Source organism: Equus quagga, chromosome 8 (assembly GCF_021613505.1).
Source record: "Equus quagga isolate Etosha38 chromosome 8, UCLA_HA_Equagga_1.0, whole genome shotgun sequence".
In the NCBI taxonomy this organism is placed as follows: Eukaryota; Metazoa; Chordata; class Mammalia; order Perissodactyla; family Equidae; genus Equus; species Equus quagga.
In genome coordinates this window covers 61,731,659-61,753,858 of record NC_060274.1, presented here as the reverse complement: position 1 = coordinate 61,753,858, position 22,200 = coordinate 61,731,659, and the positions used below count along the sequence as shown (strand labels likewise).

General features: G+C 38.0%; 1 protein-coding gene across 4 annotated transcripts in view; it reads left to right on the top strand.

The window, feature by feature from the left end:
- Nucleotides 1-18,764, top strand: part of HEPACAM2 (HEPACAM family member 2) — a 36,045-nt gene extending 17,281 nt beyond the window's left edge. For 2 of the 4 annotated variants that reach the window (XM_046670218.1, XM_046670220.1), the window contains exons 4-10: nucleotides 594-890; nucleotides 10,010-10,135; nucleotides 10,225-10,249; nucleotides 10,334-10,371; nucleotides 11,704-11,777; nucleotides 14,721-14,827; nucleotides 18,002-18,764. In XM_046670218.1, coding sequence (XP_046526174.1) covers nucleotides 594-890; nucleotides 10,010-10,135; nucleotides 10,225-10,249; nucleotides 10,334-10,371; nucleotides 11,704-11,777; nucleotides 14,721-14,827; nucleotides 18,002-18,005 — 671 coding nt within the window. In that variant the 3' untranslated portion in view covers nucleotides 18,006-18,764. Of the gene's footprint in view, nucleotides 1-593; nucleotides 891-10,009; nucleotides 10,136-10,224; nucleotides 10,250-10,333; nucleotides 10,372-11,703; nucleotides 11,778-14,720; nucleotides 14,832-18,001 lie in introns of those variants that run through there. The other 2 variants (XM_046670219.1, XM_046670221.1) reach the window with 1 other exon arrangement.
- The last annotated feature ends 3,436 nt before the right edge of the window (nucleotides 18,765-22,200 follow it).

Below are 22,200 nucleotides of genomic sequence, written 5' to 3'. Positions count from 1 at the left end.
GCAAAGAGGAATTTTTTAAATTCTTTAACTGTTAAAATGTCATGAAAATATGAAATACTCCTATATCCATTTGTACAGATTTGTGTTCCATGTGAACTATGTATTTTATAAATATTTCCAGGCCTATCTTAGCACTGAGAGAAAAACGTATAAAACTCAAAGTATGGTTGGCAAAGAAAAAATAGTGGCCATAGTCTATTTTAAAAATGCTTTCAAGTGCAGTTATGATTTCAGAAAGATGAAATTTGTCTAACGGTATTGCACATTTATCAATACATTACTCAAAAGCTTAGCACAAGAATTATGATGACAGTATTTGTAAAGTTATATATAACTTAGTATACTAAGTTTAAAGACTTTCACTATTTCAAATAAGTTCAATCACATCGCAAATAATTTCTATTTCCATGGATATCAGAATAAAACATTTTTAGGTTCTTATCATTTATTGATATTCTAAACGAGGACCTATTTGCCCAAGCTTAACTTGAAGACTTTCATAGAAAGTAAAATGCTGCTAAGTTCTCCTAAACTCAAAAACTTTGTTGTGATCATTGATGTTACCCCTTTATTTCTTTTTTCAATTAATGCAGATGGACCATATGGACTTCGAGTTAATTCTGATAAAGGGCTAAAAGTAGGGGAAGTGTTTACTGTTGACATTGGAGAAGCCATCTTGTTTGATTGTTCTGCCGATTCTTATCCTCCCAACACCTACTCCTGGATCCGGAGGACTGACAATGCAACATATGTCATTAAGCACGGGCCTCACTTAGAAGTTGCATCTGAGAAAGTAGCTCAGAAGACAACTGACTATGTGTGCTGTGCTTACAACAATGTAACTGGAAGGCAAGATGAAACTCATTTCACAGTCATCATCACCTCTGTAGGTAAGTGTGACAAAAGGCAGGGATCCTAATGAAATGCCAATGCATGCTGGCCTTGCTCTACCCCTATTTTGAACTTATGTGGAAGAGAAAATCATGTGGAATTGTGGGGTTTTTTTTTTTTTTTGAGGAAGATTAGCCCTGAGCTAACTACTGCCAATCCTCCTCTTTTTGCTAAGGAAGACTGGCCCTGAGCTAACATCCATGCCCATCTTCCTCTACTTTATACGTGGGACGCCTACCACAGCATGGCTTTTGCCAAGCGGTGCCATGTCCGCACCCGGGATCCCAACCGGGGAACTCCAGGCCGCCAAGAAGGGGAACATGCAAACTTAACTGCTGTGCCACCGGGCCGGCCCCTGGAATTGTTGAAATACTCTAAGAAACTCTTTTTCCTGAGTCAACTGAGCCATGGCTTCTATGAGCCAAAGAAAGAAAACTCAAAATGGAATGAAGGGGGAATTCAATTGCTAACTCTGAGGGACTATGAAGAAAAAGAGAATTCAATAAGTTACCTCTAGAAATGCGTTCTTGCTTTCCTGATTTTACAAACAGGAATATAAGAGAAGCAGGCTACTCATTTAAAAGGTTTATATCTATGATTGTATTAGGTCAGATGAGTAAATCTCCATGAGTTGGAAATCTGGTTTGCCTACTAACTGACTCCCCTTCTCGCTATCCTTCATGGGCTCCCCTTCCTCTTTCATCATTTAAACACCTGAAATCTGTGGAAGCTCTCAACAGGGGTCTCAATACCTTGGAAACTACAAAATTTTGTAAGTCTGTGAAATTTGACATTCTCTAGAAATCATCTGATTTTCCAGAAAGGTCCTCGATCCACAAAGGGTTAAGAATCATTGTCTAAAATATTTAGGTCCCCCAAATTCCCAACCTTCTGAACCTTCTCTTCTCTCTCTGCAGTCTGACTTCATTCAGTGGTGTGATTTCATTCACTCTCATGATTTCACGCAACACTGGTGCATCCGAAACATATTTTTAAAGCTCTCAACTGTACAGACAGTTGCCTTCTGTGTGTCTCCACTTTGAAGTACAGTTACCAGAGGCAGCATACAAGTCCAACATAACAGAACTGAACCATCTTCTTTTTCCCAAAATTACTATTCTTTCTATATTCCCTGTTTAAGTGAATGTCCCTACTATCTACCAACCTGAGTCAGAAAGCTAAATGCCATCCCAAACTCTTTTCTCTTACTTATGGCCTTCCCCCCATACCATCACCAAGTTTGTCCACTCTCCTTCCTTCCTTTCTCTCAGGCACATTCTCTTCTCTCCTTCCTTCTTCTTTCTTTCTTTCCTTCTCCCTCTCTCTCTCTCCCTCATCCTCTCCTTCTCTACCTCCCCCTGCTCCTCCTCATCCCCCTCTCTCACCTCCTCCTCCTTCTCCACTTCTTTCTCCTGTTGCTTCTTCTTCTGCTTCTACTATTACTATCAAGTCCTTTTTGGACTCACCTTTCATACAGACAAAGACAAGCCAGATTCCACATGGGGAAAACCTGAGGGCAGGTTTGGACAGGAAGTGGTGTTTAGGGTGCCTGTGATTTGGTGGAGGAACAAGTTTGCAAGAGGTACCACCCATTAATACCCTCTCCGATGATGTCTTCTCTTTCTCTGTCTTTATAGCCCTGGTGCCTAGAATAGGGTTCATAACACAGAGTCAATAGATTTTTTTGAATAAATGAAGCAAAAATATTATTCTTGAAATTCTTAAGCTAGATTTTTCAGCATATGGCCCTTGGACCTTGCATTAAAATCACCTGGGGAAGCCTAATAATGAATTTTCATTAAGACACCACAGACCTATTGGATCAGGAGATCGCAGGTAGGATCTGGGAATTTGAATATTTAGCAAGCACAGGTGTGACAACCACTTGTTTAAGGCGCTTTTTTCTCCATAGCTTTTTCAGTATATTAAAAGGCTCTGAAAGGGCCACCAAGAATTATAAGACTATCACAAACTATAGATTGATGAAGAAATATATAGTGAATGGAGTCCCAGGATTCCTTCAAGTTGAGGGTATTCATATTTGCAAAATCATCCGAGTATATTGGAATGTACATACTGGCATGGTGGAGTTTTGGTTTTTTACATGAAGAAACTACCATCCTCTTGAGAAGAGTGCTATCAAATAGAAATTTCTGCAATGAAAGAATTATTCCATCTGCACCATCCAATATGGTAGCCACTATGGTAGCAATATGGTAGCTTCAGTTGGCTTTTGAACACTTAAAATATGGCTATGCAACTGAGAAGCTGAAGTTATGATTTTATTCCATCTTTATTAATTGTAATTTAAATGTAAATAGCTACATATGTCTAGTGACTACCAAATTAGACAATGCAGATCTAGAATTTTCACCTGAATTATGCTTTATTTGGGCAGTAGATAATAATATATTTCCCTTGTAGACCCCAACAGCATATATGTGTTTAGGGTGATAGAAATCAGGCACTCATTCATTCATTATTTAGCACTAATCATGGGCCAAATTTTGAGGTGAGCACTGAGAATCCCACTTGAAAAAAATAATTCCCATAACAGGATGCTCACAACCTAATATAGGTAGCAGGTTTGTAAACAGCTAAAGTGCATCCTTTGCTTTTGATTTTACTAAATTTTTAATATGCTTAACCAGCTTTTTACCTCAGTGGGTAACCAAACATAATTTTAAAGCAAGCTGTAATTAAGCACATGAAATAGTTTAGTAGCAACCCGGATATCATCTTAGACTTGTTCCTAATGTTCGTTGTAAGTGCAAACATGGCTATAATATGTAGATACATACTGCACTGAAGCCTTTCTCACTGCCCAAGCTTTCTCTATTAATATTTAGCCAAGGTATTTTCATAATATCAGAAGCCCCCAATATTTGATTAAGATCTTATTACCAAAGTCCAAAGACAGCTACAGTCTTAATGTCAAATAATTGCCTTTTGCAAAATCTAAAAAACCTGTTTGACCTGTACAAAGACCAGGCATTTGTTATTATAGTAAATAAGAAAAGCAGGTGCTTATTTTTCAGAGGGATGCAGGGTTGTCAACATCAGTGACCTCTTTGTGGTTTTTAGAGCTATTTTCCAACCCCCAAATGTCCATAGAACTTTAACTCAAACAGCGACAAAATGGCAAAGAAAATGAGTAGTATTGACTTGTTTTGTTAAACATTTGATTTTTTTAACTTTTCCAAATGAGTGAATCTTTGCAATGCAGATTAAGTGCACACCAATCTACAGTGAAAAAATGAACATCACTTTGTAACGATCAATTGAACACTTACTGACCATTCACTCTAATGAGCAATCTATATTGAGATCTGTGGAGAATTTGAAATAATTTAGAGGGATCAGGTAGCTGCCTTTGAAATATTTTCAGAATCAAGTTGTGTTTGGTGTAACCAGAGTCAAGCTGTAAGAAATAGATGAATCTCTTTGTTTTTAATGAAGCAAAGAATGTGGCCAACCAAAAAGTCTCAGCGGTAAGATGTGGAGGGCAAAGGAAAAAGGAGTCAAAGACGACTCCAAGATGACAAATATGGCAAGAAAACAACAAAATCAGGAAATAATCAAAAGTTTTATTAGGGACTTTCAGCTGGGGAGATGAAGGCTGGAGAATGTGACAATTAACTCCATGTTTTCCTGCCTGTGTAAGACTAGACCAGGAGGTGCCTTCCGTGGGCTATGATTCACACCTAATTTGAGACATTAAAGGACCTTTCTGTATTTCACCGGAGATATCCTAAAGAAAACAGGGCAATGAGCAAGTCATACAGCTAGAGAAAATAATATCTGAATTCAAAACACTTGTTTTTAACCACTATACAAACTGTCTCTCTTTATGTTCCTGACTGAGAATATCAGTAAGACTACGATCTTTCTACAAGATATGTCATGTATACAGGATAGTGTGTATTTTCTCATCACCTTAACTAATTTTATGCTATATACAAAGAGATTACCTGGTTTGTTCATGACATGTATATACTTTCATATTAATGAGAAATCATGAAATACCTGTAACTAAAAATAATATGTAGAATATAAGTTTCAAGGAAAAGTAGTAGTTAAAATAATAAATTAGCATTTGTATTTTGAAAAAATCAATAATTTTATTACCTTAAAGTCTTCCTTGAATGCAGCTGTCCCTACTTTAAAATTTTAATGGGGTCTAAATCACTATTGTGCCATGCACATGCAAATGTTTATGATCAGAATTCAAGGATTCATATTTAGTGAAGAAATTCAAATACATAAATTCTTAGAGTTCCCAAGGGCCTCATGGCCATAATTTGAGATTTAGACATGATAGAAATGTTTTTAATCTGTATGTGATCCTAAGAAATCTATCGTTTTTTATATTTATTTCTTGCACATCTTTTCATGAAGCAGAGAATAGGAAAATGACCCAGGGCAGGAAAATGAATTTACCTGTTTCTTCCATCTACCTAGAGATTTCTCAGGTTAAGATCTCTAGGAGATGTAGTTCACTTTGGGTCACCGGAGAAAACGATTGAGGTAGCACTACAGCCCTGAACGACATCCAGACACTGAGACCTTAGGTGACATCCCCATGAGCAACTAGCACAGAATAGCTGTGTCTGTCAGGTGGGGCCATGGTGGAGTGTGGAACCAGCACACCCCTCAATATGGCGCCTTCATCTCCGTAGGGATGTGACTCAGCTGCCATAATCAGTGAACAGGTTGGATGAGAGAGATCGCAGAGCTCCATTCTGATCTAGAAATAGACACGCTGACTGGTAGCATATGGCTGTCCTGTTTTGGGTGCAGTCTCTCAAACAGCAGGGGTGCGATACCATGGATACCACACCTCTTGCCCATATTTGCACTTAATATGTTATTTCATTTTATTTGTTTGCCTAAGGAGGGGGCAAATAGCATTTGCACTAAGGCTTTGGTAAATGAGTCAATCATGTTTAAATAATGGGGTGAACGGCACACTGTGTGCTAGAAAACTCTCTGAAAGGAGAAAGACTGGGGCTCCTGCAGGTGTCCAGAACTGCGTTTGGGATTTCTGTATATTCTCTGTGGCAGTCGGGTCTGAATTTCCCTGCTGTCTTATTTACAAGTTGGGGTTCCGAAAGTCCATCTCTCCTAAACACGCTTGCCTAGAGCTGAGACTACAGTGACTATGCCCCGTGATTTGATCCTTGACATATTTGGCACTTTTTATTTTGGGAAAGGGAGCAAATTCAAATTCTAGACCTGGTAAATCTTGTGTGTTCTAGGACAGAGAAGCAGTGTTGAGAGTAGAGAGCCAGGATGCCCCAGAGGAGAAGGCAGCCTAACAAGAAAGATCGTCTGTTCTGAGGAAAGACTATCCCTATTCCTCATCTCCAGAGGAAGGAGGCTTGGCCTTTGCCGCAGCCAGGGTTTGGGGCTGACAGGCGCTGGCCACTACAGAGTGGTTCTCTGACGTAGGGCAAACAGAGGCCAAGGGGAAGAGAGGCAAGAGGGCAATAAGGAAGGAGTCTAAAGAAAGGAGGAAGTGATGGTAAAGGGAATGAGTGAGATTACTCTGTATGATAGATGTGCAAATTTGGTCATTTTGAGAAATATGTATCAAAAGGGACAAAAAGTTAGAAATGAAGGAGAGGGGAGGAGAAGTGTCTTGTCTAGTGTAAGACATCCATTCTTACTGTGTATTAAACCAACTACCAGGCCTCAAAATCGTGGAAGTACAAAGAGCTGATGTATGCCAGAGTATGACTTCCCCATTAGAATGAGAAGTACTCTGAAATAATCATTATTAGCGTATTTTCAAGTTTAAGAGAGGAAAAAAGAAAAAGCTGAGACCATACTAAAATGTTTTCCGGCAGTTTTTCTCATGATAAAGTGTATTACAGAAACTTGACTAGAATAAATTAGCATTGAATACTTTTTGAGGGATCAGGAGTTATGGAATTTTGGTGAAGGCAGCCTGGCTGTCAAGAAATGCGAGAGTTGAAGCACATCAAGTCTGGTGTTAGAAAAGCTTAGAGGAAAAACTGAATATATAGGAGCCTACCTGCCAAAAACCATTCTTGGACCACAGATTAACAGGAAAAAATTGAACTTGCATTCAGAAAAAAAACCAATGTTCCAGTCTCAGTTCTAGGACTTACTGACTGTGGCAAATATGTTAGTTTCTCTGAGACTATTTCTTCATTTGTACCTATAAATGGTGCTTTCATTGCTTTATTATTTTCATTATTACTGATATGATACCTCTATATCAAATAAATGGGAAACAAATGGGAAACAAATTTACATTTGGTTTTTTTATACACATAATGCTCGTACCTTATGCTCAACAAAAGCATCCCATGAGAATCAATTAACTTTTTATGGAATTAACAATAAAGAGTATTGCATATTTGATGATTATTTCAGAATTTTGTGCTACATATACTTTATATCAGTAAAATTTATAACTTTTATATGTATATATGTGCATACATACAATTTCTTTTGAGACTCAGTTACTAGCATGCCACTGGATGTACTGTCCTATTTACATAATAAACTTCATGGAAAACTCTCTGGCTGCCCCAGCTCATATAATATCAGAGCAACAAGAGAACTTAAAGGCCAGTCACTCTAACTTCCTTATTTTACTAATATGAAAATCCAGACCCTCAGAGCCAAGTGGCTCACCCAGAGTTGCCCAGCTCTCTAGAGAGAACGAGCCTGTGAAACAGGAGCCAAATATCTGAAGAAAGGCCGAGATCTCACAAGGAGATAGCCCAAGTGCTAAAGTAGCTACAAAATAAAGGTCAGCTTTCTAACAAGGGGGGGGATAGAAACCATTCTACAAATTATTAACAGAGAGAAAAAGAGGAAAAATAACCTTCCTAATCAGTTATTTTTTAAAGATTTTATTTTTTTTTCTTTTTCTCCCCAAAGACCCCCGTTACATAGTTGTATATTCTTCGTTGTGGGTCCATCTAGTTGTGGCATGTGGGATGCTGCCTCAGCGTGGTTTGATGAGCAGTGCCATGTCCGCGCCCAGGATTCGAACCAACGAAACACTGGGCCGCCTGCAGCGGAGCGCGCAAACTCAACCACTCGGCCACGGGGCCAGCCCCCTCTAATCAGTTTTTTAGTGTTCTAATCTGGATCTAGAACCAATAAATTGCCATTCTAATTCATTTTATACCGCCTTGAATTTATTTCTTCCGTCCAAAATTTATGAGTTTAATTTAAAATCTATTTAAAGACAATAAATATTACACAGGTATTGTAAGCTCAAAGAATGGACACTTTAAGAACATCACATCAGAATTTTAAATGCACATCAGAAATTTATAAACTTCTCGTCAGAAATGGTAAAGATTTTTGATAGTGAAAAACAACCTTGCTTAACTCTTGAGGACTTAAGGGGAATAAGCGAACAGCATTATATGGGAAAATCAGAAGAGATAACTGATTTCTACGACTTTTTAACTGGGGTTTGGCATATATGATCTGCACTACATTATGAAGAGGTTGTGGAAAGATTAAAAAGTGAGTGTTGTAGGTAGAAAAGCCAAGAGAAGGTATAGGTCTGTGGTGAAAGAAGAAAAAGATTAAGGTTTCCTCCTTATCCTGGCTGCTGGAGACCTTGGCAGAAGCTTTACGATATAGTGCAGGCTGGGTACTTATTGCAGAGCTGAGTGACCACCACGTTCTTCACCACACCCAGCTTCTCCAGGCTGTTCTCCATCACTGCAGAACAGAATTGACATCCCATGGCTTTCACTCCCACACTAAGTTGGACAAAGACAGGCAAACTGCCACAATTCGTTTCCACATCAATATCTGATTCACATCTGTTACTCGCATTGGTTGGAGGTCACAGCTACTTGCCACTTTATAGATTAACTCTCTGGCTAAACATATTATAGGCTAGATCTGGTATTAACATTGCCATGGTTAATAAGTTGTGTTAAAATAGCATTAAAGGGAGGCAGCACAAAGTGTCAGGAGCCTGGGTTCCCATCTGGACTCTGCCACTTATTACCTGAGTCACCTATGGCAAGCCTCTGCTTCCTCATCTGTAATGGGGGATAATAATAATAATACTCCCCTAATAAAATTGTTGTGAACGTTCAGTGGGTATATGTATCATGCACTCTTACAACAGAGCCTGACATATTGTAAGCACTCAGTAGATGTTAGCTGTTAGCCCTACATTTTATATAGTAATATCAGTAAAGGAAATGACTTGCAAAACAAAGTAAACTTTAATCACAAGATGGGACTTTAGGGGCCAGCCCCGTGGCCGAATGATTAAGTTTGCATCTCTGCATCAGCGGTCCAGGGTTTCACCGGTTCTGATCCTGGGCATGCACATGGCACTGCTTGTCAGGCCATACTGAAGTGGCGTCCCACATGCCACAACCAGAGGCACTCACAACTACAATATACAGCTACGTACCGGGGGTCTTTGGGGAGAATTAAAAAAAAACAACAAGATGGCACTTTAAAAATTTTCTTGAAATTCACATATGCATTCTATTTTACGGATTAAAATTTCTTTACTGGTCCAAAATCAGTAAAGTATATTTGAAATAAACACGTCCCCTCTAGCACCTTTAATCACATACCAACTCCCTAGAAAATTAACATACCTGAATTATGCTAAAAGAGTGAGATGGAAGGAAAGAGAGAACAACCTAACATCTGGGGATGTTTTATACAATGAGATCAAACAGATCTAAGTTAAATGGTGGTGAACACTATTGAAAAGTAGGACATGAGCTATTTGCTACATCTAGTACAACATATCAGTATTTTCCTGGGCAGCTCACCACATTTCCAATCACAATATCCTCAGAGAGTTCAGTGTGTTCTCTACAGTAAGTGCATTCCTTCCGTTTGATCTCTCGTTCATTCTCTCTCTCTCTGTATATATATACATATTTATGTCTGTGTATTTATGTACATGTATATATTTATATATACACATATGTATAATTGTGTTTTATATGTTTCTGTATACATGTATAATATATATATATTTGCAGTAGTGTCTCACTTAAGATAAAACATAAACAAATCAAACTACATAGTAATTTATTATTGATCTTTAATAAAAATATTAAAAATATATTTGTCTTTTGTTTAGGACTGGAGAAGCTTGCACAAAAAGGGAAATCTTTGTCCCCTTTAGCAAGTATAACTGGAATATCACTCTTCTTGATTATTTCCATGTGTCTTCTCCTCCTATGGAAAAAATATCAACCCTACAAAAGTAGGTTAAAATTAGAAAAAAAAATTTTTAATGGTTTTATGTATCTACTAAAAAGTATCTTACTGTGTTTCTTTCTTTCTTGGTTTTAGTTATAAGACAGAAGCTAGAAAGCAGGTAATGCATATGTTTCTATGAAAGTTTTCTTGAATGCTTTTTCCTCAGTTATTGATTCACAGAAATGCCAATTTGTCTTTTCAGGCCAAAAATGGAATACAGGAAAACTCGAACATTTTCAGGTAATGGCCAGGCTGCAAGGGGCTATTATCAATCTTAATGTATATTAATTAATCTTGTTGATATTAATTATTATATCTAACGTTCTGTTTATATAATAGAATTCATATAAGCTAATATTGATATAATGGTAACAGTCCCTTACCTTTCAATAGTCCTTCTCTTTACAAAGTGCTGTCCCTTGTATTGGTTTCATTTAAGTCCCACAAGTCTGTAAGATAAGCCTGAAGGGCACTCTTAACTCCATTTTACAGTCAAGAGAACTAAGGCTCAGAGAGATTGTCACTTGCCCACTGTCATTGGGTTCTGCTGAATTCTATTCCATTGATCGTATTCTTGGTTTGAAAATGCCCAGGGCTCTCCCTCCTTGTGAGTTCCTAAGGTAGCTCAGTGCTGGCAGCTCCATCCCAGGGAGAAGAGGAAAGGGGGTTTGACAGGTTTGCAGCTTCTCAGGCCCCCCGCTTGCCCCTCATTGCCATCACTGCTGACTACCTACTGAGTGGTTACAAGTTAACAATCGGGTTTTTGCTCAGGCCTCAGAGTCACACGGAGCTGGGTTTCAGCCCCATATATGCCACTTTACCCCAAAGTCACTTTGGGAAAATTTGTTACCTTTCCTGACCTCAACTTCCTCATCTATATAATAGAGATAATAACTTCCCCCCAGAGTTGCTATGAGAATTAAATACGATGATGTAGGTGGACTGCCTAATACATGCCTGGATGCTTAGTAAGTGCAGGTCTGCTTCCCCTTATCTAGTCGTTTCTCACAAATAGGAGAATGTCAGAGTCCAGCCCCAGAGACTATCTCGTTCCTCCCAACCACTACACTCCCGTCATTTTACTGATGATAGTAAATTGCTATTGTATTGGTTTATATTTTGAATATATGGGCAGCTATAGTTATTTATTCTTATTAGTCCTGGTGATCTCCGTTAGATCAAGCAGGGTGCAGTAGATATTATGGGTGGATTAAGAGCCACTATGACTGCCAGGCTGAAGCCTTAATGTCCGTAAGCCTCTGGTAACTGAGAGTTACAAAGGACAAGCCTGCCCACCTGTGTTTATTTGATGTGTTTATGTAATACACTGTTCCCACATCAGGCTCTAAAAATAATTGGTCCAGTTCAGTTTCAATTCTCAGCTTCAGAAAGAGTGATTTCCAACACTGCTTAGTGGCAATATAACTAGAGGGGATTAGGAAATGTTAAATTCGTTTTATACACATACCACTTGAAGCAAACAATAAAGATAAGTTTTACAAAGGTTTGAAAAGAAAAACAATAGCAATTCAAGGCATTTGGTTTGTAAGTAGTATTTGTTTTCCATTTCAGGCCATGAAGATGCTCTGGATGACTTCGGAATATATGAATTTGTTGCTTTTCCAGATGCTTCTGGTGTTCCTAGGGTTGGTTTTCCTAGTGGCTGATTAGCCAAAAAGTAGAATTCTGCTTCAGCAGAGGTGTAAACAGCATTCACTTAAGCCCTCGGACAGTATGGTCAAATGGCTACATTACCCTTAGCAGTGTTTACTCACTCTACAATGAATGACATTGCTGGATCCGGGGAGCTAAAGCGCCTTTCTCAGCCTTTATAAATAAGGCTAACACGCACAAGGAAGTTACACTAATTCATAAACATTCTTTACTTGGTAAGCTCAGTGAAGAAAGAACTAACTGGGTTCAAGGTCAAGAGAACTGAATAAATCAGGAGACCCTGATTTAAATCATTCTGCATCGCTTTGATGACCACAGCCTGTCACTTCACTGAACTTTCTGTTCCCCAGTTTCCCCTTCATTTTCCCCTCATTTCTCTTGAGGAAATTGCAAAGACAATTGAGCATACCCTTGAAGGTACCATATAAACCCAAAGTATGCAGGTACATATCTTTATTTTTATCCTAAAGTTACCTGAGATGTGAGAGGGGGAGCTTTTAAACAGTTGAAGCCATTTTTTTGGTCTGCAAAGACCAGGTCTTTTAAACGAATCGCTTTTGTCTAACAGGCATGCAGAATGTTTCTCTCAGCTAATCAGCTCATTAACATTTCTATAGATTTGTGTAGGACCAATCTTTCCTCTGCTTCCTTATTCTCCTAATTCATGTAAGGAAGGGGCCATAAACTGACTACTTGCTTCTGGGCATTTTCATTTCCTCTTTTTTGAAGAACTGTTTGTCATTAGGGATTGGTTACCTCCCTTGTTCAGAGAACTCTATCCATGTGTGAGGTTCATCCAGTAAGTTTCCTGGACACAGACTTTACTTCACAAATGCCATGTGAGTAATGGAGGGGGTTGATTAGATTTCACCCTCCTAAGGGTGAGTCAAGAGCACCAGTGCCCATGTCATCACAGATGAAGGGCAGAACTTTTGCAATGCCCTATTCAGTCTCAGATAAGATTGTCTCACCCTTCACTTCTACAACCAGAAAAGACAAAAATAAATATTTGGTGGATCAGTTATTTCAAACAGCTTCTCTCCGTGGCAGAAAGCACCCCTCTCAGGTGTGGCTTTTAAACGGAAGAGCAGGAAACTGAAGAGCTGATAAGACTTGGAATTGAATTTTTGAAGTCAGGAGTTTATTTAAAATAATGCACAGTTTTTATTCCTAGGAATTCATTAGAAAGGAGTGAGATCTACGTAAGAAACTTTAAATCTAACCTTGTCGTTAATCAGTATTTAGTTGTAAGATTTATTGTGAGAACCTCTATTTGCTCAAAATACTACAATCCTCAAGACTTGAGGCAGAGAAATGCATGCTTTGATTATATATCAGAAGCCCCACTTATTTCTGTCATAATTAGAATAACTTGATTTGCAGCCGTGCCCATCTTCAAAGCTGAAAACTCCTGATGAATCAGCTGAGGTTCTTCATCGGTGGTGTCAGGTGCTTTGGATGGAAGTGAGAAATCAACAGCAACCACCAAAGGAGGAGATGAGGGCCAGAACATGAGTAGGAGGATCTGTGTGAGAAGGAGCCAGAATGGCAGTTATGTGTGAAGATTAGCAGCTGAATACAACCGTTTCAAGAAGAAAAGGAAAAATAATAATAAAACCAAGGTCTCAAAATGGATGTTAAGAAAGGAAATAAGTTGAATTACTAACTTTTTGAGTTTTTAAAAATCAGATGCATCTCTTAGCTTGTTGTGATATGTGTGCAGATGGAATACTCCTCTCTATTTGCTGTACAATTCACTGTCCATTTTGCACGTCTTTGGAGGGTTGGACAGAAAGCAATGGCATGAAATGTACAAATTTATTACTTTTTAACAGCTCTAGTGTGAGATGAGTTAGTTATTATCTATAGATTGCATTTATCATAGCCCCTGAACACCTCACTACCAAAGAAAACCAAGAGTTGATCTCAAGTACAAACTGTAAACCAAAAATCTCCTTGATACAGAAAAGATGGGATGAAACTCATATCCTAGGACTGCCCATGAGAACTTTAGCAAGTGGATTGGAAACAGGAAATTGCCGAAAAACATAAAGCTAAGATCTTCCAATATAACCTAGCAGGTCAAACTGAGGTGAGAGAGAGAACTCCTCAGATGATTTATCAAGGGCCGAGTCCTCTAGGTGGAGCTATATAAATATAAAGAACAGAAAGAGGTTGGAAGTGTGATGAAAACAGGAAGAGTTTGGGATGAGGAGGGGAACCAGACTTTAGCTAAATAATTGGAAAGCAATGTTTACAGGAAGAAGAAAATTATCAAATACAAAGAAAGGGAGTTAATCAAACATGAATGCCACTTTCAATAAAATATATCTTGATTTTTATCTGACGGGAATACACTACTATACTTTCCACATTCATCCAAGCCCCATTACTGCATTCAAACTAAAACATCTCCCTTTGTGTGTTCTATATTTCTTGGTACTGTCTTTACGAACTTGCAATGTGATGAGGGCTTTTGACTGTACATTATTCTTTCTTTTCAACAATTATTGCACACATAATTGGCAAATAGGGTCAAAAAGATAATCGAGATGTAATGTAAAAGATAGTAATATATGCTCTCTGATTCTAAACTTTCCTGATATCTTCTCTTTTGCTACTTTTTCTTTCTGTTGTATTCCCTTTACAGTACTGCCAGCTTTTTTCTTAAATGAAGAAAAAAAAGTGATGGTTTAGTCAAGCTATTCCTCTTCTGACCTCATAGCTATGCTGCTGCACAGACTACCATAGGGTAAGTGCAGGGAGCTGTAGCAAGGAGGAAATGAACATTGTAGGGAAGATAAACAGTTCCAGTTCTCTAACCATCACTACTTCCAGTTGCTTTCAACTATGCAGCATAGTGGAAATACTATTTACTAGTCCGCTAATTTCTTTTAATGTGCCACATTTTCTAGATGCCAAGGTCTGTTCCAGCCTCTGATAGTATATCAGGACAAGATTTGCACAGTACAATTTATGAAGTTATTCAGCACATCCCTGCCCAACAGCAAGACCATCCAGAGTAAGTATGAATTTGCATTTGGTGATATGTTGCTTTGGAGAGATTTGGCTTTCAGCCCCTGCTTTCCCCAGAATTTATTGAAAGGCTCAGAAGAAAAATATTAGAATGGGAAATTATAGCCTCTGTACATTTGAACACACTTCCCCACCTGAAAATAGTTTTAAGAAATAAAACAGGCAAACACACAAGTGTCTTCTGGGGCTGTGCACTTGGGCCTGTGGACTAGATGCAGATCTCTAGAATCCAACATTTCCCCCAGTGAATCTAAATCCGGGTGAGAAAGGGATCTTTAATCCAGTTCTCAAGCCATCTTAGTTATCTGGGTGATTTTCCAGTGGCTATGGTGGTTTTAGAATGAATGATCTGTCACTACAAATAGGACCAGGAAAAAAACCCTACAAAATGTGCACAACACTGTCACCATCAAATGCCCAACCTCTTACAGATACAAAGCAATCTACCCCCAAGTGAAGAGAACCACAATGAGGACTGGCCTTGCACCTGGAGATGATAAAACCTGAGCTGAGGCCAAAGCCAGGAAACTACTTATTGAGTTAACCTCAGGGCTGACACTAAGGAGTTGCCCTCCCTTCCCGCCGTGGAGAAACTAAGCCTACAGCCTTTTGAAATGATGAAATGAACTTCCCTTTTTTCTGCGCAGTAGCTGCCTGTAGGCATAACTGCCACAAATCATCTTCCATCATTTCTTTATTTGTCATTTATTGACTTTGAAAAGAACATCAACAACCACACAAAGGAACTTCCCCTCTGGCAAAAGAAACAGTTCCAGCAAAGTAATTCATGCACACCTCTGGGTAAACACCAAAAATAACAGCTAGCAGTGGATGAATTCATGGGAAATCATCTTAGGGGAGGGGACCCAGTCCTGGGGGAGCTGTGCGATCATTTAAGGGCTAAATAAGAGGCAAGAGCCCCTCAGAGGATCTGGTCAGTGCATTCCTTGTCTCAGGGAGCCTGGAGAAAAGAGTCAGGGAAATTAAAAGCAGGCCTGTTGGAGCTAGGAAATTCTGGTTTGAAAAGAAAAGAAAATCATTTTAAAGCATTATATTATTAATCTAGTGGAATAGAAGAATAGAATATTATTCCATGACAGTTAAAGAAGAAAAAAAAAAACTCTCTAAAATAGTACCTAACCCTCCTTACTTTCTGGAGTAGAAAATTCAGGGATCTTTTTCTTTGTTAAATATAAGGAATAGAAAGGATTTTGAGAGTGTGCCTGCTTCCAAATTTTGACATTGTATCCAATTAAAAATTTTATTTGTTTTTCTATATGTCCTTTATTCTACGTATGATTTTTTTTTCAGTTAGAATGCAAACAGGGCCAGCCCCATGGCCAAGTGGTTAAATTCGTGCGCTCTGCTTCAGTGGCCCAGGGTTTCACCAGTTCAGATCCTGGGCATGGACACAGCACCGCTCATCACCATTGAGGCGGCGTCCCACATAGTGCAACCAGAAGGACCTACAACTAGAATATACAGCTATACTGGGGGGCTTTGAGGAGAAGAGGAAGGAAAAAAAAACACAAAGATTGGCAACGGATGTTAGCTCAGGTGCCAATCTCTAAAAAAGAAAAAAACACCGAGTGAAAACTTGAGGTTTAAGGCTTATAATAATTAAATAAATGCTGATTTTAAACTGTGGGATATGGCAGCTACAACTTCAGAACACAAAATAAAGTGATTAGGTTGGTTTTGCATGTAAAAAAAATCACCTTCCTGAAACTAGACTATTTCAAATATGAGCAATATCTTTAGAATTTCTTGGGAATATAAAACTTTATTTCAGAAATAAACTTTGAAGGTTGAAAATAAAGCAGAAATGTTCTTTTCAGGCACATAAAGGACTATTCAAAACTTCTATTGGGGACATGCTCCTTCTAGGGGCAGTCAACCCAAGGGCACCAACTCACACTCCCATCCCTTGGCCTCTCCTCACCTCCTTCTTCCCAGTTTTCTCAGCCTTTTCTTGCTTCCCTTTTTGTGTGTGTGTGTCTTCCCATGACTCTCTCTGCCTTTACCTCCATCCATTGATGTCTTCCCTCTCTGAATCTGCCCTTCTCTTTTCTTGGCTTCCTCTGTACTCTGTCTCCTCTCCCTCTAATATCTGTATTAAAATTTTCCTCCTCTGTTTCTCTTCCAACTCATCCTAAAGGGGAGGTAACATTTTTAAAAGTGTTATTTGAATGCAGATTTATGTTACCTATTCTAAATTTTAAAGGCAAACAAGTAGAATGTTTTCCTGTTATTTCATCAGACACTGTTTTGCACTTATTTTACTTACAGTCAAACCACAAACATTTCCAGGACATTAACTATGTGCTCGGGATAGAGATTAAATGAGACTGGCTTTTAAGGATATCATAATTTAGTGGGCTCCTGCTTGCTTATTTTAAGTAAAGACTAGTGGGCCTTAGTAGAATAAATATTCCTCAATAAAATAAATATTGCGTAAATGTGCAGAGACCATTTTTCTCTCCTGATTGCCTATGGTTTTATTCTCTAGATCCAATGAAATTCAAAGATCAATTTCATGAATAATGCAGGTATTACAGGTGGTTAATGAATCTCTCTCATCCCCTCTTTCCAAAGTGAATACCAGCTCTGGGTAAAGAATAGTAATTTTCCGCTTTCTTTTACCTCTATTTGGTGGTTGCTTCTGAGATAGGAAAGACAGCCAAAAAATTTTTTCTGTGTCTCTTAGACTATTCTGGCAATGTTCTCTTCATAACTACATGTATCTATTACCTAATTGGACTGATGTTTAACAAATTGTTAAGTTGGCCTGTGTTCATATTCGAGTACTCAGCCCGATTATTTGTTTATTGAACTTATGGCTGCATTTATTTAAATTCTGTCAGTTGACCTCATTAAATGTTCTTGGCACGGTTTGTCTTGAACCAAAGACTGGCTGTTAGTATCTTAAAAATAGGACATTCAAGTACGTAAACCTTTAGATTCAGAAGGAAATTATCTACAGAATTTAATGATTGCTTATTCATACTTATTGGTTTATAAATGTAATTTTCTTGAACTAGTTCAAAGCACTCATATTATTCATAGCTATGGAAAGGAACAAGAGAATTTGAAGTACTTCTACCTGTAGAATTGGAAGTCTGTAGAACATTTTACATATCTTATGACATCTCTTTGCCAGGTGAGCATTCGTGTGCAAAGCAGTGCATTGGAGTGAAATAATGAAGGAACATTTTTGAGGAAAAACAGTGAAAATGTATACTCATCCGGAATCAGTGAAGAAATCAAACCCAATACCCCTTACTCATTTTTCCTTTTAAATGCAGAATAGAGTCATTTATAAAAACTGGACTGCAGGTTTTCCAACACACACGAAGCATTGTGTACAGAGGATGATGTGGTGGGGAAATAGACTTCAGTGATCAGTCTTATCACGCTGACTGGGAAGAAGAAAAGGATGGGGCTTTCCACTTTTTTAGTCTCAAGTTTCTCTAAAAAGTTCAGTAGTTCTAATCTGTACTTTTACTTCCATCAACATTGACACTATCCTATCTAACCTACAAATGTGGAAACTTTATATTTCTAAAATTTTCAGCAAGCTTTGTTTTATTAAATTCTCATTACTGTTAAGATTGCCATATTTATTTTTTTATTTCATTCCCAAATTTCCTTCTTGCTATTTGTGCCACAGAATGATAAGGGTGATAAGGGTGAAGGATGGCTATCCCAAGAGCAGCACTGTGCCTTCTTCTAGGTTGTTGATCATCAATGACGTTTTTGAAAAGACTTATAAAACACTGAAGAAAAAGACTTAGTAAAGTCTTTTTATTTTTTTCAAGGAAAGATGGATTCAAATAAATTATTCTGTTTTTGCTTTTATATGGCCTTGATTTTTTGTCTTGTAGAGTAAAAATTTACATAAAAGTCAGATTGTAGAATTAGATTTTTTATCCTTATTTCGCCACATGCAATAAAGTATAGATTGTAGAGAACTATTGAAATAAGAATCTTGCTCTCTCATGGGTTCATGCTTGGAATTTTTACTTTATTAAATTGTTGATTCTGGGAAATGTCTTCTTCCTTGTTTACTGCTGTATTAAAAATAACCAGTTAGAGACCAAATGGTAGAATTAGAAAACACCATTTTACAACCCCCAAAGACATCAGATAAAACTACTAGGTGACCAAGGGTCAGACTGCAGAAACTCTGTGAGGGGAAGGCCGCCTGAGGCCTAGAGAGAAGAAGATATACCAAGTGGCCCAAGGCAACTGCTCCAGGTACAGTGAGGCCCAGAGAGTGGAGACAGAATGGTCATCTGAGTCTTGCAGATCTTGAAGATGAAAGAGGAATATTTATGTTTAATAACATTGGCTGCAAACACTCTGACCTGGCAATGCCACTCTTTAGGATTTCATTCTAGACAAATAAAGGTAGAAACAACCCAAATATCCAACAGTAGAGAATTTTAAAATAACATTAATGACATTAGATCTGTACAGTGGTTCACATTGCAACTATTAGAAAAGAAAATATATGGTTATATTTACTGACTTTACGTTTCATGGTCTATTATTTTATGCAGAAGAAAGAAATCAAAAGAATACCATTTCTTTTTTCAAGTGTCTCAAGTGAACCACTATATTTACACTGTACCTCTCATAGTCTCGTAGAAGCACATGGTAAAAGGAAAATTAAGACAACCCCTTCCTGGTGTTCTTTCTCTACCACCATTATATATTTTTCTGCTGGAAAAGTCCATCAGTCCTACCACAAATATTTTCTCCTGCATTTGGTAAAAAAGTATTTTATCTAATTAGAAAAGGAATTCATGCCCATTGTAAAAAATATATATATACTTGGAAATGCAGAAGGCTAACCATAAGACAATTAAAATCACTTGTAGAGAGTACATCTTAAATGTTCCCACGAAAAAAAAATTGTAATTATGTGAGGTGATGGATGTGTTAACTAACCTTATTGTGGTAATTATTTCACAATATATACACGTACCAAGTCATGACACCTAAAACTTACACAATGTTATATGTCAATTATATCTCAATAAAGCTGGGAAAATAATATAAAATCACTTGTAATCTCACCTCTCAGAAATAGTGTGTTAGCATTTCCTAGATTGGTTATGCATTTGTTTATTCATACTCCTTCCAGTTCCAGGAAGGATTTATGGTAGCTCATATAAATGCATATTATAACAAGATAAAATACACCCCCAAAAGAATAAAGTTGATAAAGAAAACAGAATGAGAGAACAATGAGAGTTTACAAAGGCAAGGTAAAGGCAGAAATGAGGTTAATAACTAGTATGATGAATTCCCTTTCATTTGTGAGTAAGGTTTTATATCACCGAGATCACACAGCATGTACAGGTGGATGTGGAAGGAGGGGCTTCTAAACTGAATACAATTTCTAATTGTCAGAGCCCAAGAAAGGTTGCAATCCCTTTACAGGGCTAGGAGAGAGCAGGTCAGCTTTCTCAGTCACCCAGTTGCCCAGGTCCAGTCACCTTTCCCCTCCTTTCTCAGTCTTGAATCCCCTCTCTCCCCGAGGCCATTGCAACTCTTTTTTTTTTTTTAATGGCATCAGTTATTTTATTTTATTTATTTTGGTGAGGAGGATTGGCCCTGAGCTAACATCTGTTGCCAATATTCCTCTTTTTGCTTGAGGAAGATTATCCCTGAGCTAACATCTGTGCCAGTCTTCCTCTACTTTGTATGTGAGACACTGCCACAGCATGGCTTGATGAGCAGTGTGTAAGTCCATGCAACTCTTACTTGGAGAGCAGATACTAACTACAATGAGCCATGGCTGCATCTTGGTGTTGCCCTTCCTAGACCCAACCCTGGAAAACTTTAAACCATAGACACTCTTAAACAGCCTTTTCTTCAACAGGTAATAGTATAGTCACACGACTCACAAATCAAAATCCTATAAAAAGTATGCACCAAGATAGCCGTTTTTATTAGTTTTTGGTTTTGGTTTGGGGTTTGGCTATTTTTGTGTATCCCTCCAGAGTTTCTCACCACAAGCCAAAGGAAACACAAACATATATTCTTATTTTTCCAATTCACTTTTCAATCACTTGTAAGTCCTCTCATTTCTGTATCTCTCTCACACTCACAAAAATATACAGACTCTTAGAGCATGGTTCCACTCAAAGCAGCCAGGAATTGCTGAAGGGAGAAATATTAAAGGATCTAGAATCCAATTAACTTTTGCTGTCATTGGTGTGTGACACTGGACGACTCACTGCTTTCTAGTAAATAGGGATGGAAATCTCACAAATTAACCAAGGTTTCCAAGGGGAGTGATGAACCAAACCCAGATGTTCACTTAATTAACAAATTAACAAATCAGCCTAAAGTGCTTTCCTTCTTACTAATCATAATCCTAGCTGTTGTTAAAATATTTAACTTTACATTGCTGCTTCTAACTTGGAATAGAATCATATTCCTACTGCTTCTTATTTTTCAAGAGTATATCCTACTGGTAGATTTTTAAGGAATAAGTTAAAATACTGATGAATAAAACACAGTTTTCCTTGTTTTTCTGGCATCTTCCATGCACTTCCATGTTAACAATACAGCTGCAATTAAAAAAACTGCACAAATAACCTTCAAAGAAGGTCCATGTGATTCCTTAGTTCTACAAAATCACGCACCTTATAAAATTTTGTTAAAATAATAAATTGAGGGGCTGGCCCGGTGGCGCAGTGGTTGAGTTTGCACATTCCACTTCTCAGCAGCCTGAGGTTCACTGGTTCAGATCCTGGGTCTAGACATGGCACCACTTGGCAAAAGCCATGCTGTGGTAGGCGTCCCACATATAAAGTAGAGGAAGATGGGTATGGATGTTAGCTCAGGGCCAGTTTTCCTCAGCAAAAACAAAAAAAACAAAGGAGGATTGGCAGTAGTTAACTCAGGGCTAATCTTCCTAAAATAATGATAACAATAATAATAATAATACATTGAGTGATAACATTGCATATAGGGAGCTATTTTACTATATATTATTAAAGATTTAATTTATTTTTAGAAAGTTTTTTTATTTTCTGCTCCTATATAGCTATGCATCCCTATGAATTCCTGTTATTCTTATATATTCCTCTAAAGTTCATGTTGAAATACATATGAATGTGTATGTTTTAGTTTCACGAAGCTGTAAGAAAGCAAAGTTTTCTTCCTCGTAAGCAGACACGGAAATCAGACACAGCACTTGGACTTAATACTGTTACTCTCCTTCCTTCTCATCTCCCAGGGACTGCCATGTTAACCGCAAAGTTTATAAACACTTTCACATCCATTACCTCCTTTGATCTTCACAAGAATCTTGTGGGCCGGAACAAGCATGCCCACTTTACA